Source organism: Ipomoea triloba, chromosome 3 (assembly GCF_003576645.1).
Source record: "Ipomoea triloba cultivar NCNSP0323 chromosome 3, ASM357664v1".
NCBI classification, from domain to species: domain Eukaryota; kingdom Viridiplantae; phylum Streptophyta; class Magnoliopsida; order Solanales; family Convolvulaceae; genus Ipomoea; species Ipomoea triloba.
In genome coordinates this window covers 30,232,259-30,257,351 of record NC_044918.1, presented here as the reverse complement: position 1 = coordinate 30,257,351, position 25,093 = coordinate 30,232,259, and the positions used below count along the sequence as shown (strand labels likewise).

Below are 25,093 nucleotides of genomic sequence, written 5' to 3'. Positions count from 1 at the left end.
TTTTGGTTAGATGTTTAAGCTTCTGCAATATTATTGATAATTTTAAAGAAAAATTGTAAGATTGGCAGTTCGAGAGCATCAACATAGGGGGAAGAAATTGTACCATCTTTTCTTTTTGTTCTTAATTCTGTAGGTACACCCATTTGTGTTGAAGAAAGCAAGGTAATTGGGATGTTAAAATACCTTGTACCAGATGACGCAAAGCTCACAGATGGAAGAAGTTTGAAGGAGTGTGTCACGTGGTACACTAGAGGAGTGTTTCCAACCGGTGATCCAAGTGAAGCTGTCAACTGCTATCTAAATGACACAGTCAAGGAGATGTATTCTCATGACAATTGTAGAGGTAACTTCATGAGGCTTAGAGCTAGGATTAATTAATGACATACTTGGTTTATAAATGTTGATACTTTATACATTTTTTTTGAAGGGAGACTTTATACATTTTGTTATATATGTACGTGACTATGACTTAAAATATTTATGATGTTCAATGTTATGCTTATTATTATGATGTTAGGTATTATTTGTTGGTTATAATGGCTTGATATTTTAGACACAATGGTGATTAATTGTAAAATGCAATTTGAGGGAGAAAAAGAAAAATTAAGAAATATATTGAGAAATTAAAATCGAATCCCAAATTCCAACATTGTGTACGTGTCTAAAGATATAAAGCATGTAGGTCCAATTTATTGTAAACTCGTCAAATTGGTTTCTCAAAATAAAATGAGAAAAATGAAAAATCAATTTTTGATTGGACTGGGCCAAAATGTTCGGGTATAGGTTTTGGTATCATAAAAAAGGTGGAAATTGTTAGGAATAAAGTGTAATTATTTTGATGAACCAAAAATGTAATTTTAGACCCCTAATATTATTTTGAGTCTAGAGCATATTTTTGCCTAAGTCAAAACCTAGTCAAATTAGCAAGATTGATTTGGAATTTGCAAAGTGTATAATTATTTCATACTTGCAAATCATTTGCTTCCACTAAACAAAAAAAGATTTAGTGGTAAAATGATCAAGCACCGAAGCAATTCTCGAAGCCAGAAGAAGATGACTAGTTCAAAGTCAAAATTCATGAAGTCAACATTGGATGAGTTCTCTTACAAAATCAATTTTTATGGAAGATGTTGGCTGCTCAAAGATCAGGATGACTTCAATCAAGCTAACCTAAATCTGGATGACTTCAATTAATTGAAGTCAATATGACTTCAAGTCAATATGACTTCAATTAATTGACATTGCAATCAGAAATGATGAGGTTGACACAACAAAATTGAAGAGGATGGCATCTCAAAAGCGGGAGGAGGTCGACTGTGATCAATTGAAGGAGATGAGGCTAACTTTCCAAAATTGGAAGGAGGATGAGAATGAGGATGCCCTCAATTCCAAATCAGGATGAGGATGACCTATGGCAAGAAGAAATTCGAAAGAGCAAAATCAAATATTTTCTACTTAGAGCTTATTTTAATTTGCGAAAATGTCAAGGATTTTTTTTTCAGTAGAATTATTTAAGCTCAAGCAAGAATCACCAGGGTGAATTATTTGAAAGAAATATTTGAATTATTTACTTGACTTATCAAATCAAGTTGTGAATAAGTCAAAATATTCACACTACCAGAATGTGCAAGAACGTCAAGATTGGAGGTTAACAAGTTACAAGGCCAATATTTGTTAGATTGCTAGAAGACTTTTGAAGAGATAAGGAAGAAAAATTCAAATTCATTTGACAAAGGCTACCAATGTCATTAAATGTTGCAGATCAAGCTAGCAAGAGCTATCAGATCAAGTGGACGTTCAAAATTTGAATTTCCACAACGGGCAAATAACTTTTTCAAGTTATAAATGCCAAGTAGACTTGAAGAAAAAACACTATTTTAGTGCAAGTAGTGAGCTAAATACAAAAGAATTCAAGTCTTGAGAGAGAAACAATTAAGTGTAGCTTTGTGCGAGATAGTGAATTTCCTCATTAGAGTGAAAGGAGAATAGTGGATTAGGAGAATTACACCACCTCTGAACCACTATAGATCTCTCTCTACTGTACTTCACTTGCAGTACTTTTACCCTTGCATTCTTATCATAACTAACCCATTTACTATTTCACTTTATCTATCTAGACTTTATCCATTTGGGTTTACTTGTTCCCACGTATGCATGTGCTATCAAAATTTACATACTTGCTATTTAAGCTATTTGATGTATTCCCAACGTGTTTCATGCAAATTATCTCTTCATATTTATGTGGTTTAATTATAGTACTTTACCGTTAATTTATTTCCGCTGTGCGTTTCAAGTTGAATTTATTCTTGAATTATATTTGTTAAAGTGTTATAAAGCCTTTAAATTGATGAAAAGTCTATTCACCCCCCCCCCCTAGACTTTTCCCACCCTGTCGGGACTAGCAAGTTTCTTCTCCTTTTCTTGCTCATCTCCTTCACATATCTAAAGAAGAATTGCCTGAATCAATTTGGTTGAATCCCACATTCTGATTCTAGGTATGATGTGTGTACTTTTATGCTCTATCGTGTGCATTTTAGTATGCTTCACACAAATGCACCTATTATCCGTGCGTGCACTTGCATTGTGCACATATAAGTTATTTGCAGTAGGGTGCACTCACATGGCTGTTTGTGTGCATTTTACATGGGATGACATGTATTTATTCGTACATTTTATAATCTTTTGGACATGTATTTCATTGTTATTTGGTTATTATTATTTTTTTAGGGCAGAATGCCTAACACATATGTACTTCTAGCTAACATACAAGTCCAAACCGAGTAACAAAACTCAAAATCTATGTAACAACTAACTCATCTTATCTAAAGAGTCAAGAAAAACTACCATGCACAAGCCATCCATTTCAACTCATTTCCTACATATCTAATTGGTTCCCTTCCCCTCTCACAATCTAATCACATGCAAAGAATTCCAAACAAAACAAATAGAAAGAACATCGCCCCATATAATGAGTGGGACCAATGCCCTTTAATGCATGCCATTCCAACCTTTCTCTCATCCCCGTGCCCTCACTCTTAGATCGCAAGCCAACTCACCCTGTATAGAGCCTTGTAGTTTAAGCAGGACAAGCAATTCAACTGACAATCTAAGCAATGAGACACACCTTTAGGGTCACTTGCAAGCATACTCAGTACATGTCTCTGCATTTTAATCCAAGTAGCCTTTAACGCACGCACCCTAAGCAATGCTAGCACCTACCAATCCCGGGGATACTCACCCTCAAGATATGCACCAACTCCCCGGTACAGAACTCTGTATTTTCCTTGGGAAGGCCCTTACAAGTACATCTCAAAAGCAATGAGACCCCCCTTATTTAGTTATTTCATTTATGTGCATTTGTGTGTTGCGTTGTCACAATCATTTAAAAATGCTCAAAGTATTTAAATATGTTAATCATGTGCTATTTTCTCATTTTTCTCACAATGGGTCTAAAATGCACACAATGGTACAAAGAAGTGTACACTATCCATAATGCCCATATAAATCAACACTGCTCCAAATTATTAAAACGTTGCCCAGTAAAATGCTTGATGGACTCATACAAAGTTAGTGACTAGTATTTCGTTTTACTAGGAAAAATATCAATTAACACACCTGTCAAGTGCACCCCATTGAGCTCCATGCGCTAAACAATGAAAACAATGACAAAACACAACTAAGAAACACTACCAACTCTATAGAGCAACTTTTAAAACTCATCGCAGCTCTACAATGCACACAACACACATAACAAATGCACACAACACACCTAACAAATGCACACACCATACATAAGAAATACGAACCACACTTCACCCAAAACCTTCCACCCCCCTGCAATGGACACAACAAACCAAACAACTGCACATGTACCATCACCCACATCCCAATAGCTCAATCGAGGACCTATACACTATAGAATGCACAATCACTCCCCTAGAACTCATACTTGTGTTTCGTAGATTTGTAGTTGAGTAGGTGTTCACTTGGTGCATGCAAACAAGATAAAGGAAATCAAAGACATGTGCAACCTGATCAAGGGCTCTTCCAAGACTTGAGAAAGCAAAGAAAAGTAAGATCCATACAAGGTAATGAAAGAATGGATTCAAGGACAACCAATGACCAAGTGCGACACATGAATCACTTTAATTGGACTTGGTATGAATGATATATGAGAAAAAGACTATCAACATATATTGCAAGGTTATATCCTTGGTGCGTGTCGGATTCTTCTTGATTTTTTGGCCTTGATTTATCCAGGATCTCTTAAAACTCTTAACATAAAAGTTGTAGGAGACTTTCTTGTATTTTCATTGATACTTCAATCACCCAAATTTGACTCCATATGACAGAGTTATGGTGAAAATTCTCCCAACTCGTTACAGAATATCATGTTTTATCATTTTTTTTTCTCAGAAGTTCTTCAAAATCAAATGTTAACGAACTAAGCACCAAATTGTATCAAGATATATAAACAAGAAATCGGCCCAATTGATAAGAAATATCTATGAAAAATATGTGGTTTTCAACATTTATCAATACTCAACCTTAATTGCTATCTAGAATTCATATAATTGCACGAATGATTAAGCCATAATTCTCAATCTTAGAGAATGACATTTTACCCGTCCCACTCATTTCATACCTACATCATATATCCTTTTATTAGTGAGGGATTGTTTGAAAAGCAAACACCCAGAGTTTTTATATTAAATACTCCGTATTTTTTAATAACTACTTATTTCACCACATTGTAACCTTTTAATTTTTGTAGGAGTGCAAATTTCATTAGACATTAATATAGATTCCACATATGCTATTACATTACTATAAAATTGTAAATGCTATATTAATATTTAATTAGAGCAACAACAAGCTTGAGGAGCTCCTATAACACCACCTCTAGGTGTTCGACATACGCCACCTTTGAAACCTTGTCGTTTGCATAGAGTGTTGCAATCTGCAAGGTGTGGGGTACATGCCCAATTGCAAGACTCTTGTCCTTCTGTTTCTCCTGAAATGAAAAAATTAAAAATAGATTAAAATCATCACAACAATAATATTTCATAGATAATCAACTAGACAATACTTCAATTCCAACATAGTTCTAGGGAAATTTGTTTTTTAATTTATAAATAATATATCAAAAATGATTAATATTACTTTTAATCCATAGTGACATTTTCATTTTGATCATCATCACTTCTAATTCTTGCCTTTATAAATCAGCCAAGTTTTGTTAGGATCAAGCGCTTAGCACTACATCAAACGTTATAGTTAGTAGCGAAGATGTGCGTTTATTTCTTTATATTGCCACATTTTCAAGAGGAAGGATGTTGGAGTTGGCCCTTAAGGCCTTTGCCCAACAATTCCTCTGGACCCCCCACCAGCACCTGCCAACCTTAATTACATTTTTTTTTTACTGTTGCTTGGACTTGAACCCGCTCATAACCTGGCTATGATATTGTTAGGATCAAACGTTTTGCACTATACCATATATAAAATTAAAAGTTATCAAATTAATAATTGAGAACCAAAACTAAAAATGTTGAGATAATCAATATATCAAAAAATAAATTACTTCTCATGCAAAATAACATTTGAGTTAATAAACATATGTCATAAGTAAAAAAAGTCACCTTTGAACATGAAAATGATTCCAAATGACTGAAAAGAAGAAAAAAAACTAAGGTAAAATATTTACCAATGTTAGAAAGCACGACAAAACAGATGATTGCAAAAAAGACGCACACAGTGAAAGCTTTACCCATCTTCATTGGTGCTCTAGTATTTGTGAATTATTATGTGAGTGAATTTGTGACCTTAAATATTGAAACATTGTTGTCATATTTGGTAATGTTTTTTCTTGTTTAGAGATAAAATTCATTGCATTTCCAAAGTATGAATTTATGACCTTAAATCTAGAGGCATTGTTGTCATATTTGGTAACCTTTTTCTTTTTACCATTTAGGGATAAAAATCATTGCATTTTCAAATAATATTAAGAATGAATGATTTCCTAAAGAGTATTGATTTAGTTCCATATATATATTATGTATATTTAAATATATACTCGTGCCAGTTAGGACCCGATCTGGACACCCTGTGGTCTAACCCAAAGATATGCTCATGCCTCATTTTGGTACATGTATTACCTTATTCGGTTCCATTTTTTCCGTTATTTCCTTATATGTAAATTAATCCATTTTTGCTTGATTTATTTCTTTATATTTCAATTAATTCTCTTAAATTCCTGTTGTCCTTATATTCATAAAAATAATATAATTCACCTGTGATAATTAATAATTTCTAATTAATAATGTATTACGGAGTATAATAATATTAGGTAGCACAAAAATATAAATATTGTGTGTATGAATTATAATGGATAAAATTGTGATTATATTTAATTTTATCGTTGGTCTCGAAGGGTTTTGGAGTACAAGCCTAGAAGAGGGGTGGGGGTGGGGTGGTTGAATACACTTTTAGGATTTTTAAAACTTTAACTTTTCAGAAACTTTGAGTTCAAGTAAAATTGAACGCAAAGTAAAGTCAATGATATGGTATATATGAGAGGTCGTACAGTCAAAATACGGTCAAATGTATTTTATTAATCACGAATCGGATACAAGAGTGTTATACCGTAAAGATCTAGCCCGGTCAACATGACATTAGGTAAGAGGTTCCCAAGCTACCCAGCTATTCAAGAGAAAACAACCAAAAGTCCTTTTCCTAGCATTAAATGCAGTATTTATAGGATGTTAGGGAACAGGGGGACAGGTGTCGGGCCTTCGGAATGGGCGCCATGCATTCGGCCGGGGAATGGCCTAAGGCGCGGAAGCCAAGTGCCCAATGCTCTTTGGCGACGACCACGATAATGCATGTCCCAAGGGTTGATGACCGGACCGACCTATCTTTTAGTGCCACGAACGGGATCACAATATTGGTTCAGATAGCGATTGAGGTCGGGAGATGGGCATCTTGACCAAATATGGTCGGGTTGAAGTCTGCCCAGTCCACGGAGTAGGACCTGACCGGATACCAAGAGTGAAGATATTAATCTCTATAAGTCAAAGATTTTAACAAAGTACACAAAGGAAAAATAGGTTTACCCTTTTTACTTAGTCACGCTTTTGTTCTTAAAAAAAAAAAAAAGATTTGATTAATTATAGGCTTATAGTTTGAAAGGAAATGTTGGTAAGTAAAAGAAAGGGAAAAAGATATTTTTATAGTGGTTTGGTTTAAATTCAACCTACTCCACTCTTCTACTAAAACTGAGAATTGCACTATCACACTTTAATACAATATATAAGCAAGCACTTGAGCCTTGATCAATGCAGCGTCCTTGGGCTCATTAGCTTCCTCAATATCTCTTGAGCTCATCTCAAACTCATAAGCCTTCGAATCCCTAAAATGCAACACCCTAGGCATGACCTTAAGATCCCTATGATCACGCATTGCCGTGACCTTCATTTCCCATGCCTTGGGCAATATCCTTAGTATCTTCAAGCTTATAACTTCTTTATGGTTGATGTCCCTTTTGACATATGCAATCTCACTCAGTAGCTTCATGAATCTCGTTTCGATGTCACTGATGGTTTCCCCGTTTTTAGCCATTCCGAAGTCCTCAAACTTCTTCATTGCGATCGTGAGCGTGTTCTCCTTTTCTTGCTCATTTCTTCACCTATCTAAAGAAGAATTGCCTGAATCAGTTTGGCTGAATCACACTTTCCGATTCTAGGGAAAATGGTATCATCCACGTACAACTTTAAAAAGGATGTCGTCGGTGATGTTGTCTAAGGTTGTTTCACTTTTTGTCTTCCATTGTTTTGGTTTCGGAACATAACGCGATGTCTTTGGGGGTCTGGACAGATGTAGTATTATATTTACCATCTTGAAACTACTGATACCCTAATTTTATGGTCCACGTAGCTATGTGGACCATGGTCCATGCCTTCAATCCCCCCCCCCCCCAACAAAATTTCTTTTTGTTTTGCTATTTTTTACCTCCACAAAATTTGATCGTCCAATTTTTATCTAAACATAATCTTCGTAAAATATGGCCAAAGAGATTTGCCTTCCCAAAATATTGGTCTGAGCAAACGTCTGAATTAATATTTAACCATTTCCCATCGATTATCATCATTGCTAAATTTTGAATTTTTATTTCTAACTGGTTGAAATTTTGTTCTCCAAATATTTCTGATTTTCGCTTATTCAGTTTAAGTAGAAGTGTAATTTAAATAATTATCTCTTTATCTCTAAATGAATTCTAATTGGTCTATTAGTTGTTCTTTTTGTATTTACTGTTGTTCATTGGAAACTGATTCTAGCTGTTTAATCCTAAATAGGTTACCACCATAGCCTCATGCGTGATGATTACTTTGCCCTTATCTATACTGATTTCTTAGTATATATATTCATACAATATAATGCCAATCGATATCTACATAAGCACCGGTTAGTATTTGTAAATTCTTATTTACGGTATATTTACTGTTATAATTATTATTTAGAAATTCTTATTTACGTGAGTTTTCTGTTGTTTTTATAATTACAGCTTAGTTGTATGTCAAATATGTATATTTTGATATTCAATTATTTAATTCGCAATATGAATAATGATTTTGATTTTAATGTTTTAAAAAATGCGCTGAATAATAGAGCTCATTATTATATTTATTAAATGAGTTGGCCTTGGCTACATAAATTTACAGTAATATGTAATTATTCTTTTTATTTTTGTAATTTTATATTTACATAAGTCAAAATTTATGTTATTATTCCATCATATTGTTTTAGTTTTATGTTTAAAAAGATTCTAATTTATTTGTTTTATATTTATAATAATTTATAAACTTTGACGCATGCTTGATTTTTTTTAAAAGAAATTCGTATTTAACCATTTTTTGTGGAGTCTTATATATCATTTGCATATTTGTTGAAATTGAGCCTCATATATCATTTTCATTTTTAAATTTAAATTTCAGTAATGTTATGTTACTATTTTATGCAATTTATTTATGAAATATAGTTTGTTGCAATAAGGTTATTAATATATTCATGTTTTGTCATAGAAAGTGTTGCTCTATCGTTGGATAAGTCAAAATCATCGCAAAGAAATGACCGTGTCTTGATGGAATAAGCAAATCGAAGCTTTGTTGGAGTTTTTATGAATTCTCTAACTACTCTGCTTACCATACTGAAAAATTGTAATTGTACATCTAATTAAACTTATTATTTGATTGTTTCAAAATTTTTTAATATACATTTCTTTTGAAATGTAGGTAATAAGATTCAGAACACTATATCTCAATGTATTGGAGAGTTGCCTACCAAATCTAATGTTTCTAATAGTAATACCAGAATTGGTGGTGATGGTATTGTAGATGATACGCCAAATACTTCAAACGTTTTGACTGTAATTATTGACTCGGCTAATGAAGTAGTTAATTGCCCAACCATTTCATGTTATATTTTGTAATTTGTTTCTTATATATGTGTTTTCTTTGAAATAAAGTTATTTTGTATGATGAGTTAAATGAATTTATTTTGTTTGATTAGGTATTTTACGACAAATAGATGCTACTGTATTGAGTATTGTGGTTGGTACTGAACAAAACTTACAATGTAATTCTTCGATTTATCGTGGATCTAATATAAGAACTCATAATGTTACGTCCTCAATGCGGAATACAAACGAAGGTTAATATATTTATATCATCTGTTTTTTTGTGGTATTATTTAATTAATCGTTATAATTTTGTGCATATTATATTTAATGTTATTTTTTGTGAATATTTATTGTATATTGTAGTTTCATATATTGACAATTGTGATTGTATGTTTGATTCTGAATATTGTGGAGCAATGTTTTGGTATGATGAGAGATTAAAATGTGTTAAGATGAATTCTGCACCGAGATTTTCCATATGTTGTGGGAATGAAAAGATTAAGTTGCCAAATACAAATGTTCCTCTCGTCAAAATATTTGAACTGTTTTTTAGTGGTAGTGCTAGGAGCTAGCGTTTCCTACAGCATATTCGATCATACAATAGTATGTACAGTTTTATATGTAATGGAAGTTTGTGATTTTATGTGTAACCAATAGTGTGTCTATATTTTGTGTAATAAATATGATAATCCAATTTTAATATTGTTCCTTATTCTAATTTATAATTAATATCACTTTTAGTCCGTCGACTATTGTGACATTGCCACATTGCCAATAGTGATATTAATTTTTTAATTTATTATGACCATAAATCTATTATTAAACTAAATATACAACAAAATATATTTTAAATTTACTTCATATTTACTTATATTTTAAATTAAATTTAATAATATTAATACTTTATAAATTTTCTTCAAATTTCTTTCCGGCGCATAGCACGGGTGACATACTAGTTTAATTATAACAACAACAAGCTTCTATAGCACCAGCTTTAGGTGTACGACATACACCATGTTTGAAACCTTGTTGTTTGCATTTAGTGATGCAATCTTGAACGTATGGGGTACATGCCCAATTGCAAGACTCTTGTCCTTTTGTTTCTCCTGAAATGATAAAAATTGAAAACAGAATAAACTCATCATAACAATAATATTCCATAGATAATTAACTAGGCAATACTTCAATTCCAACATACTTTTAGAGAATTTTTTTTTTAAATTTATAAATAATATATAAAAAATGATCGTTATTACTTTAATCCATTCACTGTAGTCACATTTTAATTTTGATCATCATCACTTCTAACCCTTGACTTTTTAAACCAACCAACTTTTGTTGGGATCAAGCGCTTAGCACTACGCCAAACGTTATAGTTAATAGCGAAAATATAACTTTATTTTCTTATATCGCCACATTTTCGAGAGGCAGGGTGCTGGACTTGGCCTTTCAGGCATCTGCCCAACAAATCCCCTCCTCCCCCACCAACACCAGCATGCCACCTTAATTACATAGTTTTTTATTGTTGCTTGGACTCGAACCTGTAACGTGTCTATGATACCACTGGTTAGGATCAAGCGCTTAGCACTATGCCAAAAGTTAAAGCTAGTAGTAGTGAAGGAGCAACTTTATTTCCTTAAACCGCCATATTTTCGAGAGGCAGAGTGCTGGATCTCAAGCTTCCGTCCAACAATTCCCTAGCCACCTGGTGTTGGACATAGCCCTTCACCGGCCTCTGCCCAACAATACTCACCATACTTCACCTCCTCTATATGATGTCATTTTAGAAAATTAATCTAAATTTGATTACTTTGAAAAAATATATCGTAAAATTAAAAGTTATCGAATTGATAATTGAGAACCAAACATAAAGATTTTGACATAATCAATATATCAAAATATAAATTACTTGTTATCCAAAATAACATTTGAGTTAATAAACATATGCCACAAGAAAAAAGTCACCTTTGAACATGAAAATAATCTAAATGACTCAAAAAAAAAAAAAAAAGAGAAAAAAAAACGAAGGCAAGTTATTTACCAATGTTAGAAAGCACGACAAAACAGATGATGGCGAAAAAGACGCACAGAGCTAAAGCTTTACCCATTTTCATTGGTGCTCTAGTATTTCTGAATTAATATGTGAGTGAATTTGTGTGACCTTAAATATAGAGACATTGGTGCCATATTTGGTAACTTTTTTACCATTCAGGGATAAAAATCTTACAGTTTCAAATTATATTAAGAATGAATGATTTCCCAAAGAGTATTGATGTAATTCCATATAAATATTATGTATATTTAAAGATGTACTCGTGCCTCATTTCGATAGATGTATTACCTTATTCGGTTCCATTTTTTACGTTATTTCCTTATACGTAAACTATTCCATTTTTGCTTGATTTATTTCTTTATATTTCATTAGTTCTCTTAAATTCTTTTTGTCCTTATATTCATAAAAACATATATAATTCGCCTATGATAATTAATAACTAGTCTTTTACCCGCACGATGCACGGAAAATTTTTTGTTATTATGAATTTAAATAAAAAATTTTTAAAATGAAAATATATTAAAATGTACAATATAATAATATAGTTGAATTTTCATATATTTGGTCAAGTATCTATTATCTTAGCATATAAAATTAAAATTAAAATTAAAATTCTGTATGATTAATATAATCTCTAATCATGTACATATTTAGATAGATTTACATAATTAAATTGAATTATTCCTAATCGTATTTTTTTGGAATGACTATAATATATATCATATAGTAATTTGATTGTTGGATTTTTTTTGAATATTATGATGAGAGGAATTTAATTACGTACATTAACATAATATAGTAATATTTTTTTGGAATACTATAATATACATCATATAGTAATTTGATTGTTGAAATTTTTTTTAAATATTATAATGAGAAGAATTAATTACGTACATTAATATAATATAGTAATATTTTTTGGAATAGTATAATATACATCATATAGTAATTTGATTGTTGAAATTTTTTTTAAATATTATAATGAGAAGAATTAATTACGTACATTAATATAATATAGTAATATTTTTTGGAATAGTATAATATACATCATATAGTAATTTGATTGTTGTAATTTTTTTTAAATATTATCATGAGAGGAATTTAATTACGTACATTAACATAATATAGTAATATTTTTTTAATACTATAATATACATCATATAGTAATTTGATTGTTGGATTTTTTTTTTAAAATATACATCATATAGTAATATACATACATACATACATACATACATACATACATACATACATACATACATACATACATACATATATATATATATATATATATATATATATATATATATNACGAAGGCAAGTTATTTACCAATGTTAGAAAGCACGACAAAACAGATGATGGCGAAAAAGACGCACAGAGCTAAAGCTTTACCCATTTTCATTGGTGCTCTAGTATTTCTGAATTAATATGTGAGTGAATTTGTGTGACCTTAAATATAGAGACATTGGTGCCATATTTGGTAACTTTTTTACCATTCAGGGATAAAAATCTTACAGTTTCAAATTATATTAAGAATGAATGATTTCCCAAAGAGTATTGATGTAATTCCATATAAATATTATGTATATTTAAAGATGTACTCGTGCCTCATTTCGATAGATGTATTACCTTATTCGGTTCCATTTTTTACGTTATTTCCTTATACGTAAACTATTCCATTTTTGCTTGATTTATTTCTTTATATTTCATTAGTTCTCTTAAATTCTTTTTGTCCTTATATTCATAAAAACATATATAATTCGCCTATGATAATTAATAACTAGTCTTTTACCCGCACGATGCACGGAAAATTTTTTGTTATTATGAATTTAAATAAAAAATTTTTAAAATGAAAATATATTAAAATGTACAATATAATAATATAGTTGAATTTTCATATATTTGGTCAAGTATCTATTATCTTAGCATATAAAATTAAAATTAAAATTAAAATTCTGTATGATTAATATAATCTCTAATCATGTACATATTTAGATAGATTTACATAATTAAATTGAATTATTCCTAATCGTATTTTTTTGGAATGACTATAATATATATCATATAGTAATTTGATTGTTGGATTTTTTTTGAATATTATGATGAGAGGAATTTAATTACGTACATTAACATAATATAGTAATATTTTTTTGGAATACTATAATATACATCATATAGTAATTTGATTGTTGAAATTTTTTTTAAATATTATAATGAGAAGAATTAATTACGTACATTAATATAATATAGTAATATTTTTTGGAATAGTATAATATACATCATATAGTAATTTGATTGTTGTAATTTTTTTTAAATATTATCATGAGAGGAATTTAATTACGTACATTAACATAATATAGTAATATTTTTTTAATACTATAATATACATCATATAGTAATTTGATTGTTGGATTTTTTTTTTAAAATATACATCATATAGTAATATACATACATACATACATACATACATACATACATACATACATACATACATACATACATACATATATATATATATATATATATATATATATATATATATGTATGTATGTATGTATGTATGTATGTATGTATGTATGTATGTATGTATGTATGTATGTATNATATTAAAAATACGCAAGGTTAAACTATTTTGTTTAAGGAATTCATACAGGAATAGAATCGAATAAAATATTTCATTAATTTCCATGCATAAAAAGGAATGGAATCATATTTTGAATATTTTGTCAATTCTAGCCATAAATAAGGAATGATAAGGAAGGCTAGAATTTCTAATAAGGAATTATTATATAATATTATGTTGACCGATTTCAAAATTTTTGGACTAAAATGAGCGAGAAAGCTAGCACTTCTGTTTTAATATATATATATATAGATATAGATTTCTAATTAAGAATGTCCTACGGAGTATATTAATATTAGGTGGTGCAAAAATATAAATAATTAATTATATTGTATGTATGAATTAGAATGAATAAAACTGTGATTATATTTAATTTTATTGTTGGTCCCGAAGGGTTTGGGGTACGAGTTTAGAGGAGGGGTGGGGGTGGGGTAGTTAAATAAACTTTTACGATTTTTAAAACTCTAGCTTTTTGAAAACTTTGAGTTCAAGTAAACTTGAACGCAAAGTAAAGTCAATGATTTTAATAAAGTACACAACAGAAAAATATGTTTAGGCATGCTTTTGTTCTTTTTTTTTTTTTTTTTTTTTTTTTTTTTTTTTTTTTTTAATAGGTTTGATTGGTTATATCTTGAAAGGAAATGTTTGTAAGTAAAAGATAGGGAGAGAAATTTTTATAGTGGTTCGGCTAAACTCAGTATACTCCACTTTTCTTCTAAAACTCCTTCGAGAATTGCACTATCAAACATTAGTACAATAAACAAGCACTTGAGCCTTGACCAATGCAACATTTTTGGGTCCATTGGCTTCCTCAATATCTCTTGAGCTCATCTCAAACTCATAAGCCTTCGAATCCCTAAACAAGTGCACCGTAGGCATGATCTTAATATCCCTATGATCACGCATTACTGTGATGTTAATTTCTCACGCCTTGGGCAATATCCTTAGTATTTTCAAGCTTACTTCTTTCTTGTTGATGTCCTTTCCGACATATGCAATCTCGCTCAACAGCATCATGAATCTCATTTTGATGTCACTGATGGTTTCCCCGTTGGCTATTCTAAAAGAGTTATGGTCAAAATTCTACCAGCTCGTTGTCGAATATCACGTTTTATCATTCTTTTCTCAGAAGTTCTTCAAAATCAAATGTTAAACGAGCTAAGCACCAAATTGTATCAAGATAAACAAGAAATCGACCCAATTGATAAGAAATATCTATGGAAAATATGTGCTTTTAAACACTTATCAATACTCAACGTTGCTATCTTTTTTTTTTTTTTTTGAGTACTACTGACTCTGTTACAATGTAGTATCTGTTCATAACTACTTTCTCAACCTATCGGGGACACCGAATGCCACTAGACCACAAGGTCTTGGCCTCAACCTTGCTATCTAGAATTCATATAATTGCATGAATGATAAGCCATAATTCTCAATCCTAGAAAATGACGTTTTACACTTTTACCCACTCATTTTATACCTACATCATATATCTTTTTATTAGTGAGGAATTGTTTAAAAAGCAAACACCCAGAGTTTTTATATTAAATATTTTTTAATAACGCGGCTTGTTTCAACACATTGTAACCTTTTAATTTTTGTAGGAGTGAAAATTTCATTAAACGTTAATATAAATTCTGCATATGCTATTACATTGCTATAAAATTGTAAATGTTATATTAATATTTAATTATTATAGCAACAACAAGCTTGAGGAGCTCCTATAACACCACCTCTAGGTGTTCGACATATGCCACGTTTGAAACCTTCTCGTTTGCATAGTGTTGCAATCTGCAAGGTGTGGAGCACATGCCCAATTGCAAGCCTCTTGTCCTTTTGTTTCTCCTGAAATGATAAAATTAAAAATAGATTAAAATCATCATAACAATAATATTCCATAGATAATTAACTAGACAATACTTCAATTCCAACATATTTCTAGGGAAATTTTTTTTTTTAAATTTATAAATAATATATCAAAAATAATAATTATTACTTTTAATCCATTCACTGTAGTGGCATTTTCATTTTGATCACTTCTAATTCTTGACTTTTAAAATCAGCCTTCTCTCCGTCCGTTTAACGGTCCGGGGTCCACCCATGTTCGCTTTTGGTAAATTTACAGGGTCTTTCTCTCCGTCCGTTTAACGGTCCGGAATCGTCACTTGTGGGAATTGAACCCGGGTTATCCCGAAATTCCTCCCCACAAAGAGAGCTCACTTGCCACTTGAGCTACCCCGTTGGGTTACTACGTCAAATGTTATAGTTAGTAGCGAATTGAAGGCGCAACTTTATTTGTTTATATTGCCACATTTTGAAGAGGCAGGGTGTTGGAGTTAACCCTTCACGCCTCTACCCAACAATTCCCCTCAACTCCCCACCAGCACCTGCCAAGCATAATTACATAGTTTTTTTTACTGTTCCTTGGACTTGAACCCGCCTATAACCTAGCTATGATATTGTTAGGATCAAACGCTTTGCACTATACCAAAAGTTATAGCTAGTAGCGAAGGCGCAATTTTATTTTCTTACACCACCACATTTTCAAGAGGTAGAGTGCTGGATCTTCAAGTTTTCGTCCAACAATCACCTAGCCACCTAGTGTTAGACATAGCCCTTCACCGGCCTTTACCCAACAACACTCACCAAACTTCACCTCCTCTATATGATGTCATTTTAGATAATTAAACTAAATTTGATTAATTAGAAAAAAAAATCATAAAATTAAAAGTTATCAAATTGATAATTGAGAACCAAAACTAAAAATGTTGAGATAATCAATATACCAAAATATAAATTAATTCTTATGCAAAATAACATTTGAGTTAATAAACATATGTCAAAAGTTTTAAAAAAAAAATAATAATAAAGTCACCTTTGAACATGAAAATGATTCCAATGCAAATGACTAAAAAAAAAAAAAAACTAAGGCAAGTTATTTACCAATGTTAGAAAGCACGACAAAACAGATGATTGCGAAAAAGGCACACACAGTGAAAGCTTTACCCATCTTCATTGGTGCTCTAGTATTTGTGAATTATTATGTGAGTGAATTTGTGACCTTAAATATCGAAACATTGTTGTCATATTTGGTAATGTTTTTTCTAGTTCAGAGATAAAATTCATTGCATTTCTAAAGTATGAATATGCAAACTGTATATTCATTGCATTTCTAAAATTCATTGCATTTCTAAAGTATGACCTTAAATCTAGCGACATTGTTGTCATATTTGGTAACTTTGTTTTACCATTCAGGGATAAAAATCATTGCATTTCCAAACTGCATTAAGAAGGAATGATTTCCCAAAGAGTATTGATTTAATTCCATATAAATATTATGTATATTTAAAGATATGCTCGTTCATCATTTTGGTACATGTATTACCTTATTCGGTTCCATTTTTTTCCGTTATTTCCATGTATGTAAGCTATTCCATTTTTGCTTGATTTATTTCTTTATTTTTTTTTTTTTGAGGAAAGATTTATTTCTTTATATTTCAATTAATTCTCTTAAATTCTTTTTGTCCTTATATTCATAAAAACTTATATAATTCACCTGTGATAATTAATAATTTCTAATTAATAATGTATTACGGAGTATATTAATATTAGGTAGTATAAAAATATAAATAACTAATTATATTGTATGTATGCCAAAGACCTTGTGGTCTAGTGGCACCCAGTGTCCCAGTTTTCACTCCCATATAGATGATGAGAGTGAGTTTGAGCCTCAGTGAAGGTAACTATTGTTTTTGTGCTTAGTGTGAGTTCATTTTTTATATGAACTGATACTGAATAACAATTCTTTGTGCTTTAGTAGGTATTGTAATAGAGTCAGTGTGGGTTCATTTTTTATATGAACTGATACTGAATAACAGTTTCACATTTGTGTTTTATATTATCGAATGAAACTGTAGTTATATCGAAATGTAATTGTAGTTGTGTTGAAATGTAACTGCAGTGTATATGAACTGATACTGAATAACAGTTTCACATTTGTGTTTTATATTATCGAATGAAACTGTAGTTATATCGAAATGTAATTGTAGTTGTGTTGAAATGTAACTACAGTAACTGTTGATTCTTTGTGCTTCAGTAGGTATTGTAATAGAGTCAGTGTGAGTTCATTTTTTATGAGTTCATTTTTTATATGAACTGATACTGAATAACAGTTTCACATTTGTGTTTTATATTATCGAATGAAACTGTAGTTATATCGAAATGTAATTGTAGTTGTGTTGAAATGTAACTGCAGTGTATATGAACTTGTGTTTTATATTATCGAATGAAACTGTAGTTATATCGAAATGTAACTGTAGTTGTGTTGAAATGTAACTGCAGTGTATATGAACTGATACTGAATAACAGTTTCACATTTGTGTTTTTATGTTATCGAATGAAACTGTAGTTATATCGAAATGTAACTGCAGTTGTGTGAAACTATATTGAGGTCGGGAGATGTGCATCTTGACCGGATATGGTCAGGTTGAGGTCTGCCCAGTCCACGGAGTAGGACCCAACCAACATACGGATACCAAGAGCAAGGAATAATCCCTATAAATCAAAGATTTTAACAAAGTAGACAACGAAAAAATATGTTTACCTTTTTTTACTTAGTCACGCTTTTGTTCTTTAAAAAAAAAAAATAAGTTTGATTGATTATAGGCTTATAGCTTGAAAGGAAATGTTGGTAAGTAAAAGATAGGGAAAAAGAAATTTTTATAGTGGTTTGGCTAAACTCAACCTACCACGCTCTTCTACTAAAACTCCTAGGAGAATTGCCTATCACACTTTAGTACAATACATAGAGATGGAAGATAATAAATATGTACAGAAGTCCTATATGAACACTAGCAGTGTACAACAAGTATAATACGCAATACGTAAAGTCCTAATATATAGGACCTTCAATGACTACCTCTCACATTTCGTCATGGAGGGCAAAAATGTGTGCATGCATGCGCACCTTCCAGTTATCAAATTTGTCCAAATTAAACATTAAATGATTGAAAATAGATCTTTCCATTATAATAAAATATCGTGCTAAAAAAATGTTTTACATTTCGAAATGGGATCACTAGGCAGTCACACAAAGTTTGACTATTCAAGGTAGATATCACTTGTTGGTCCCAAGGGGTTTGGAATACAAGTTTAAAGGAGAGTGAACAAACTTATAGAATTTTAAAAATTTTTAACTTTTCGAAAATCCTGAGTTCGAGTAAACTTGAACACAAAGTAAAGTGAAAGATATACTTAAAAGAAAGGTGTGATCTTTAGAAACTAAAACCATCATTATTCTGTTACAATTTTCACTTTGCACTTTACACACTGCAGTGCCAGTTTAGCAAGTTTAAATTTACACTTGACAAACTGATGACCTTGCGGCTACTACTTCTAGTAGTATAGAGAAAGTTTCAACCGAGAAGAAGGTAACAAGACGGAGAGGAAGTAAGAAGTCTAGGAAATAATTCTCGAAAAACTCAGGAAAAATGGATGAAATAGAAAATCCACAATAAAAATAAATAAATAATTCCAGGATTTTAAACCTACACAAAGGTTAGATAAACTTGGAATAACATGGGGATGGAGATGGACGATTTTGGGTAGTTGTAAGCATGAGTAGAGTTGTCTTTGTCCTTAAAACCTTATTTACTGCCTCCCGGGGTGTTGGAGCGTTGCGGCCTAAGTTTCCCAAGATAAAACGTACTACGATCCCTGCGTTTGAGCACACAAACTTCGGACTCATATCACTTGTTGGTCCCAAGGGGTTTGGAATACAAGTTTAAAGTAGGAGAGTGAACAAACTTATAGAATTTAAAAAATTTTTAACTTTTCGAAAATCCTGAGTGGTCGAAAATCCTGAGTTCGAGTAAACTTGAACACAAAGTAAAGTGAAAGATATACTTAAAAGAAAGGTGTGATCTTTAGAAACTAAAACCATCACTATTCTGTTACAATTTTCACTTTGCACTTTACACACTACAGTGCCACTTTAGCAAGTTTAAATTTACACTTGACAAACTGATGACCTTGCGGCTACTACTTCTAGTAGTATAGAGAAAGTTTCAACCGAGAAGAAGGTAACAAGTAGTAGTATAGAGAAAGTTTCAACCGAGAAGAAGGTAACAAGACGGAGAGGAAGTAAGAAGTCTAGGAAATAATTCTCGAAAAACCGGAGAGGAAGTAAGAAGTCTAGGAAATAATTCTCGAAAAACCCAGGAAAAATGGACGAAATAGAAAATCCACACAAAGGTTAGATAAACTTGGAATAACACGAGGATGGAGATGGACGATTTTGGGTAGTTGTAAGCACGAGTCGATACCTTATTTACTGCCTCCCGGGGTGCTGGAGTGTACGTTCCCTGCGTTTGAGCACACAAACTTCAGACTCGGCGAACAAGAACGTGGGATGAACACATGTGGCTTGAAGGAAGGGGGAGCAGCTTGTAAAATGCTATTCTAGCTTTATCACCTACGTAACAGCTCTCCACTAACCCCATTAACAAGAGTTTTAACCCTCCCCTATGCGCGAGAGAGAACATCTATGCTATACAAGTTAACAAGTTATAAAAGACCCTTGTATATATAGTGGGTGAAATCTTCTTCCCAAACCAATGTGGGACAAATGGCTTTACTTAAAGCTTTTTCCACACAAATTTCATCTCTAATGGGTCTACTTTGAGAACCAATTTTTCATTCACCCATTATCCATTTTGAGCGTATAATATATCGATCTCTTCGTCTCACTACGAAGAACTCGAATCCACTTTGACCAGACAAAAATCGGATGTGGACCCTACATATATTTATACCACAAAATGACCACTTTAAATGTCATTTATGCCATTTCTTCCAACAAAGAAGGTGCTTGATAATTCGGAAGATCAAGATAGCCAGTTAGAATCTTGTTCTCGTGAAGGGGACATGCTTATTGTGAAAATGGATGATAACAATGAGGATGAACTAGATTTGGATAAAGATGGATGAGAGGATATTAGTTCCACTTATGGGTGACCTCAACTTTGATGCAATACTTGAAGTGAGGCAACCATTGAATCCCTTCCCTGTTTCTCTTCTTCCCCCAAAAAGGGTGAATCTCCGGCCCTAACGGCCTAAACCCTTCAGCCCGACAGAGTATTTAAGAGAGAATGTAAATCACGGTAGTTTAATGACGCACCAGATTGGGTCGAATGTTGATCGCACACAAGGGATTTGTCCCATTTTGAACAAATTTTTCACATTGCAATTGTCGAGTTTCAAATCTCAGTCTCTTCCCTCAAATATTGCCTACTCATGGGCTTTCCCATTTCTCTAGTTTGTGGGCATAGCGATGCCGGCCAAATTGGAAAAACATGGTTTACATATTAACTATAATGATGCTTTGTAGATGAGATTTACCAATCAATACTTGATTGCAATCTTCTGAAATTTATCTATTGTTTATTTCTCTATGAATTTTCTTTTTAAAAAAAAAGTATTTATGAATATCAATCACATTAATAAGAGATAATATGCAATTTATTCCAACAATTTTATATTTTAGTATAAATATTTTTTTATCGTGTTTGAAGTTATTTAATTTTCTAAACTACAAGAAAACAGACAATCCCAAAAGCCCACCTGAAATGAGATACCATTCGCCTAAGAGAAATCTTAAACCAATACTAAGGTGTTTTCTTTAGATGTGTTTCCCATTCATTGAATAAGTAAAAGAAAGGGTAGAATAGATGGACAAAATGGAAGATGAGAGAGAGAGTTCACTAAGTTTTCATAATCCCTTTAATTTGCTACATACAAACATACATTTTGGCAAAGAAAAGGCTGTTCCCCCTATTTGGAAAATATTGAGTTGTCAAGTTTAGAAGCAGCTGCCTTGTCCAGAAACCACACCAGATTCCCCTTGGTTGGCTGGACCATCCTTGCAGGCAGCAATGGAGAGTCGGGCTCGAGATCGTCAATGGCCAAATGTACCGCCTCCGACTTGCCACTACCAGTAACAACTACAGCCACATTGGAAGCGGAGTTAATAACGGGTAAAGTAAAAGTAATCCTCTCGGGAGGGGGCTTGGGCGAGTCCGTAAGAAACGACACCCATTCTTCTTTCTCTTCGAGTATCGTGTGATTGGGAAACAAGGATGCCACGTGTCCATCGGGCCCCATCCCTAGGAGGATAAGGTCAAACTTGGGGCAGTCACTGATGTCAGAGACGCTGATTACACGGGTCCTCACGAGTTGTCTAATAACAAACTCGTAGTCTTCAGAAGCTTTCTCCGCTGATACCGAGTCATTAATAGAATGTGCATGACTAGGAACAATTGGCACCTGAAAGATGGACACAGCAAAGTTACAGTGAAAACAAGATACCTAGTGCCTAAACAAGACAAATAGAGTAAGATACCAGGTCAATTTCAAATACCATTCTCTTGTTTCAGACTCGGATTAAAATGATCCTCAGAAAATTGCAGTGTTGTTTATCGAAAACAAAGACTGGAGGGAGAGCTATATCTCTATGAGCAATATGTGCTTTATCATTCTTGCACTGCAGTGAAGACTAAATTTGATTCCATTTTGTGCAGTGTGGGATTGAAGACAGAACATAGAAGAGAGAATCTTAAGTCTTAACCAGTATTCTTGCTTTGTTTTCCCTTTGACCGGAATTCATTTTCCATTGACTCTAATTTTCCTCCTCTTGCTTTCATTGGAAACCCGAAGAAATCATTTTCCGGGTTTCCAAACACACCCTAAATGGCTAACACGTTTTCTCAAAATATCTTATGCAACAGAGTTGTGAAGTCAACAAAGCAAAAAACACATGTTTGAATGTATCCAGACAGAGTTTGAAAGTCAAAAAATCAATATAGACATGTTTGTTATTAATTGTTAAATACATATAGTTAGAACGGAGTAGTCAAAAAATTAAATTATGCAACCATATAGTGTGAAGAAGCTAATAAACAGTATGTAGATGAAGGGACTTCCACGTGATAAATGGACAAATACTAGTCAAAGCTGAAAACAACAGCAATTTAGCACAAGGACTCCAATGATTAGTCAATAACTTTGGTTTGAGAAACTCTCCACAATAGTAAGACAAATGTGCCAAATCAGAGTACACTTAATTACTACAATTGGAAGCTCACATAAGAAGAAAGGGATAAGGATATCACCAGCAAAATCTTCAGAAGAGGTTAATTAATAAATAATTTATGGACGCCAAACACCTTGTGCTCAGATGGCGCTCCCCTCGAGGGAAGGTCACAGGATCAAACCCCGGTAGTGGGTTATTGACTCTTTGGGTTGCAACAGATAGAGAAAGTATAGAACAGATACTACCTTGTAAATAATCTATGGACAAAAGAATTGAAACATCGTGTACTATACACTAATTGCTAGAGGATGCCATTTTAATTCTGCGGGTAAAGCTTTGATGACAGATCTCACAAGGGCAGAACATCAAATGCTATGCAGAAAGCAAAATTATGCCGAATATGAGCATTTACCTTGGACAAAAGGCCATCTTTGGTTAGTTTGTAATTGCTATCTGCATGAGTCTTAGCCACAACGCGCTCATCAGCCCAGAATATATGCCACTTAGCCCAGTCAACAGTTTTGTTGTAAGGGGCTTCAGACAGTTTTCTACTTCCACAGGATAAATTCGAAAACAGATCAATAAACTACAGAGTACATAATAAGGGAAAAATGAAAAAGCAATGAATATCAAGCAAATCAGAAAACAAAAAGACAGTGCACTTACATACCCCATGAGGCTAATGAGAGATCCACCTGATAAAGCAATGGCAAAAACACCCCTCTCCTTCACAGAAGCCTCAGATAATTCCGCAATATATTCTGCCAAATCTGTGCTCAGTTCATCAAAATTTTCATAAATCCTGACCTCTTTTCCATCTTTTCTAGCCCTAGACATAGCCATCCTTCTCAAATGGATGCTGCTAACCACAACTCTGCACAAATCACAGCAATGGGTGCAAAAATTCAGCTTGTATGCACCAAGTACAACTCACAATATCAACTGCATAATGCTTATGGAACAAGAATTTCCTAGAAATGCTATAAAATTCCCAAGAACAACACTATTTGAGGAAAAGTCAAAAGCCAAAAAGATCACAACTTTATGAACCTTAAAATCCAAATGAATGATCAGTACACGAAAATGACAATTCAATAAAGTAAACCGGAGAACCTCAAATGAACCCCAGATCCGGACATTCGTATCATACACATTTCAATTCATCAAATTCTAATTCAGATTTGAAAAAGCTTCAACCAATATCTCACACACATCAAAAGAAATAACATAATAAATGGAACCCCATAAATACATATTGGATTAATCAATGAAAAAATAGGTGTAGATGATTAATACTTTTTGATGTGGAGTTAGACAATGAGCAAGTGAAGAATTTTGAGAGTCCGTGGTGTTAAGGTTTTCGAAGCACAGGATAGGGAGATGGAGGCTGCGTGGGGTGGCGATGAAAATTGCGACGGTGGAGATAGTGGCCGGAGATGATGGCCGGAGGAGGAGAGGGGAAGCCGGACTATGCGTACAGAGGGAGGGGTGATGAGAATGAGATGTTGCCAAAACAAAATAATAAATGGGTTAGAAATGTTATGGCAATGGATTGAAGTCTTTCTCTATTTCTCCAAAATTGAATAATTTATTAAATGGATTTTCTAAAATGGTTAGTAAACAACTTTTTTATTTTCTTAATTTTTTATTTATCTAAATTTTTCATTCATTCATTTCGACGGTCATCGTGGAGATGGACTCAAAAGGGGTGATCGAGGTGATGAGAAATGCTAAAGAGATGATGAGGTTTGGCACACTTTGATGGATGACTGCCTATATCTCACTAACAGTTTGGACGAGATTTCCTTCACCTATGTCTTGAGAGAAGGGAATAAGCGTACGAATTTTCTTGCTAGTCTTGGTCTTAGCAGGGA

At 32.5% G+C, this 25,093-nt stretch overlaps 1 protein-coding gene across 1 annotated transcript; it reads right to left on the bottom strand.

Annotated features, from left to right (window-relative positions):
* Positions 1-21,803: 21,803 nt before the first annotated feature.
* Positions 21,804-24,769, bottom strand: LOC116014213 (probable 6-phosphogluconolactonase 1). Its single transcript, XM_031254223.1, has 4 exons — positions 24,516-24,769; positions 23,890-24,093; positions 23,632-23,767; positions 21,804-22,453 (listed from the first exon to the last, which is right to left on the bottom strand). The coding sequence occupies exons 2-4, from the start codon at positions 24,060-24,062 to the stop codon at positions 21,962-21,964; spliced, it is 801 nt and encodes a 266-aa protein (XP_031110083.1). The 5' UTR covers positions 24,063-24,093; positions 24,516-24,769; the 3' UTR covers positions 21,804-21,961.
* Between the last annotated feature and the right edge of the window lie 324 nt (positions 24,770-25,093).

Bases quoted from the DNA above. Each gene is read 5' to 3' on its own strand.
- LOC116014213 (XM_031254223.1), bottom strand. From the start codon at position 24,062: ATGGCTATGTCTAGGGCTAGAAAAGATGGAAAAGAGGTCAGGATTTAT. The intron at 23,768-23,889 runs GTATGTAAGTGC...CTGTGGAAGTAG, and splicing joins TCTCTCATTAGCCTCATGGG to AAAACTGTCTGAAGCCCCTT. The intron at 22,454-23,631 runs GTAAATGCTCAT...TCCATCTTTCAG, and splicing joins AAGATGGCCTTTTGTCCAAG to GTGCCAATTGTTCCTAGTCA.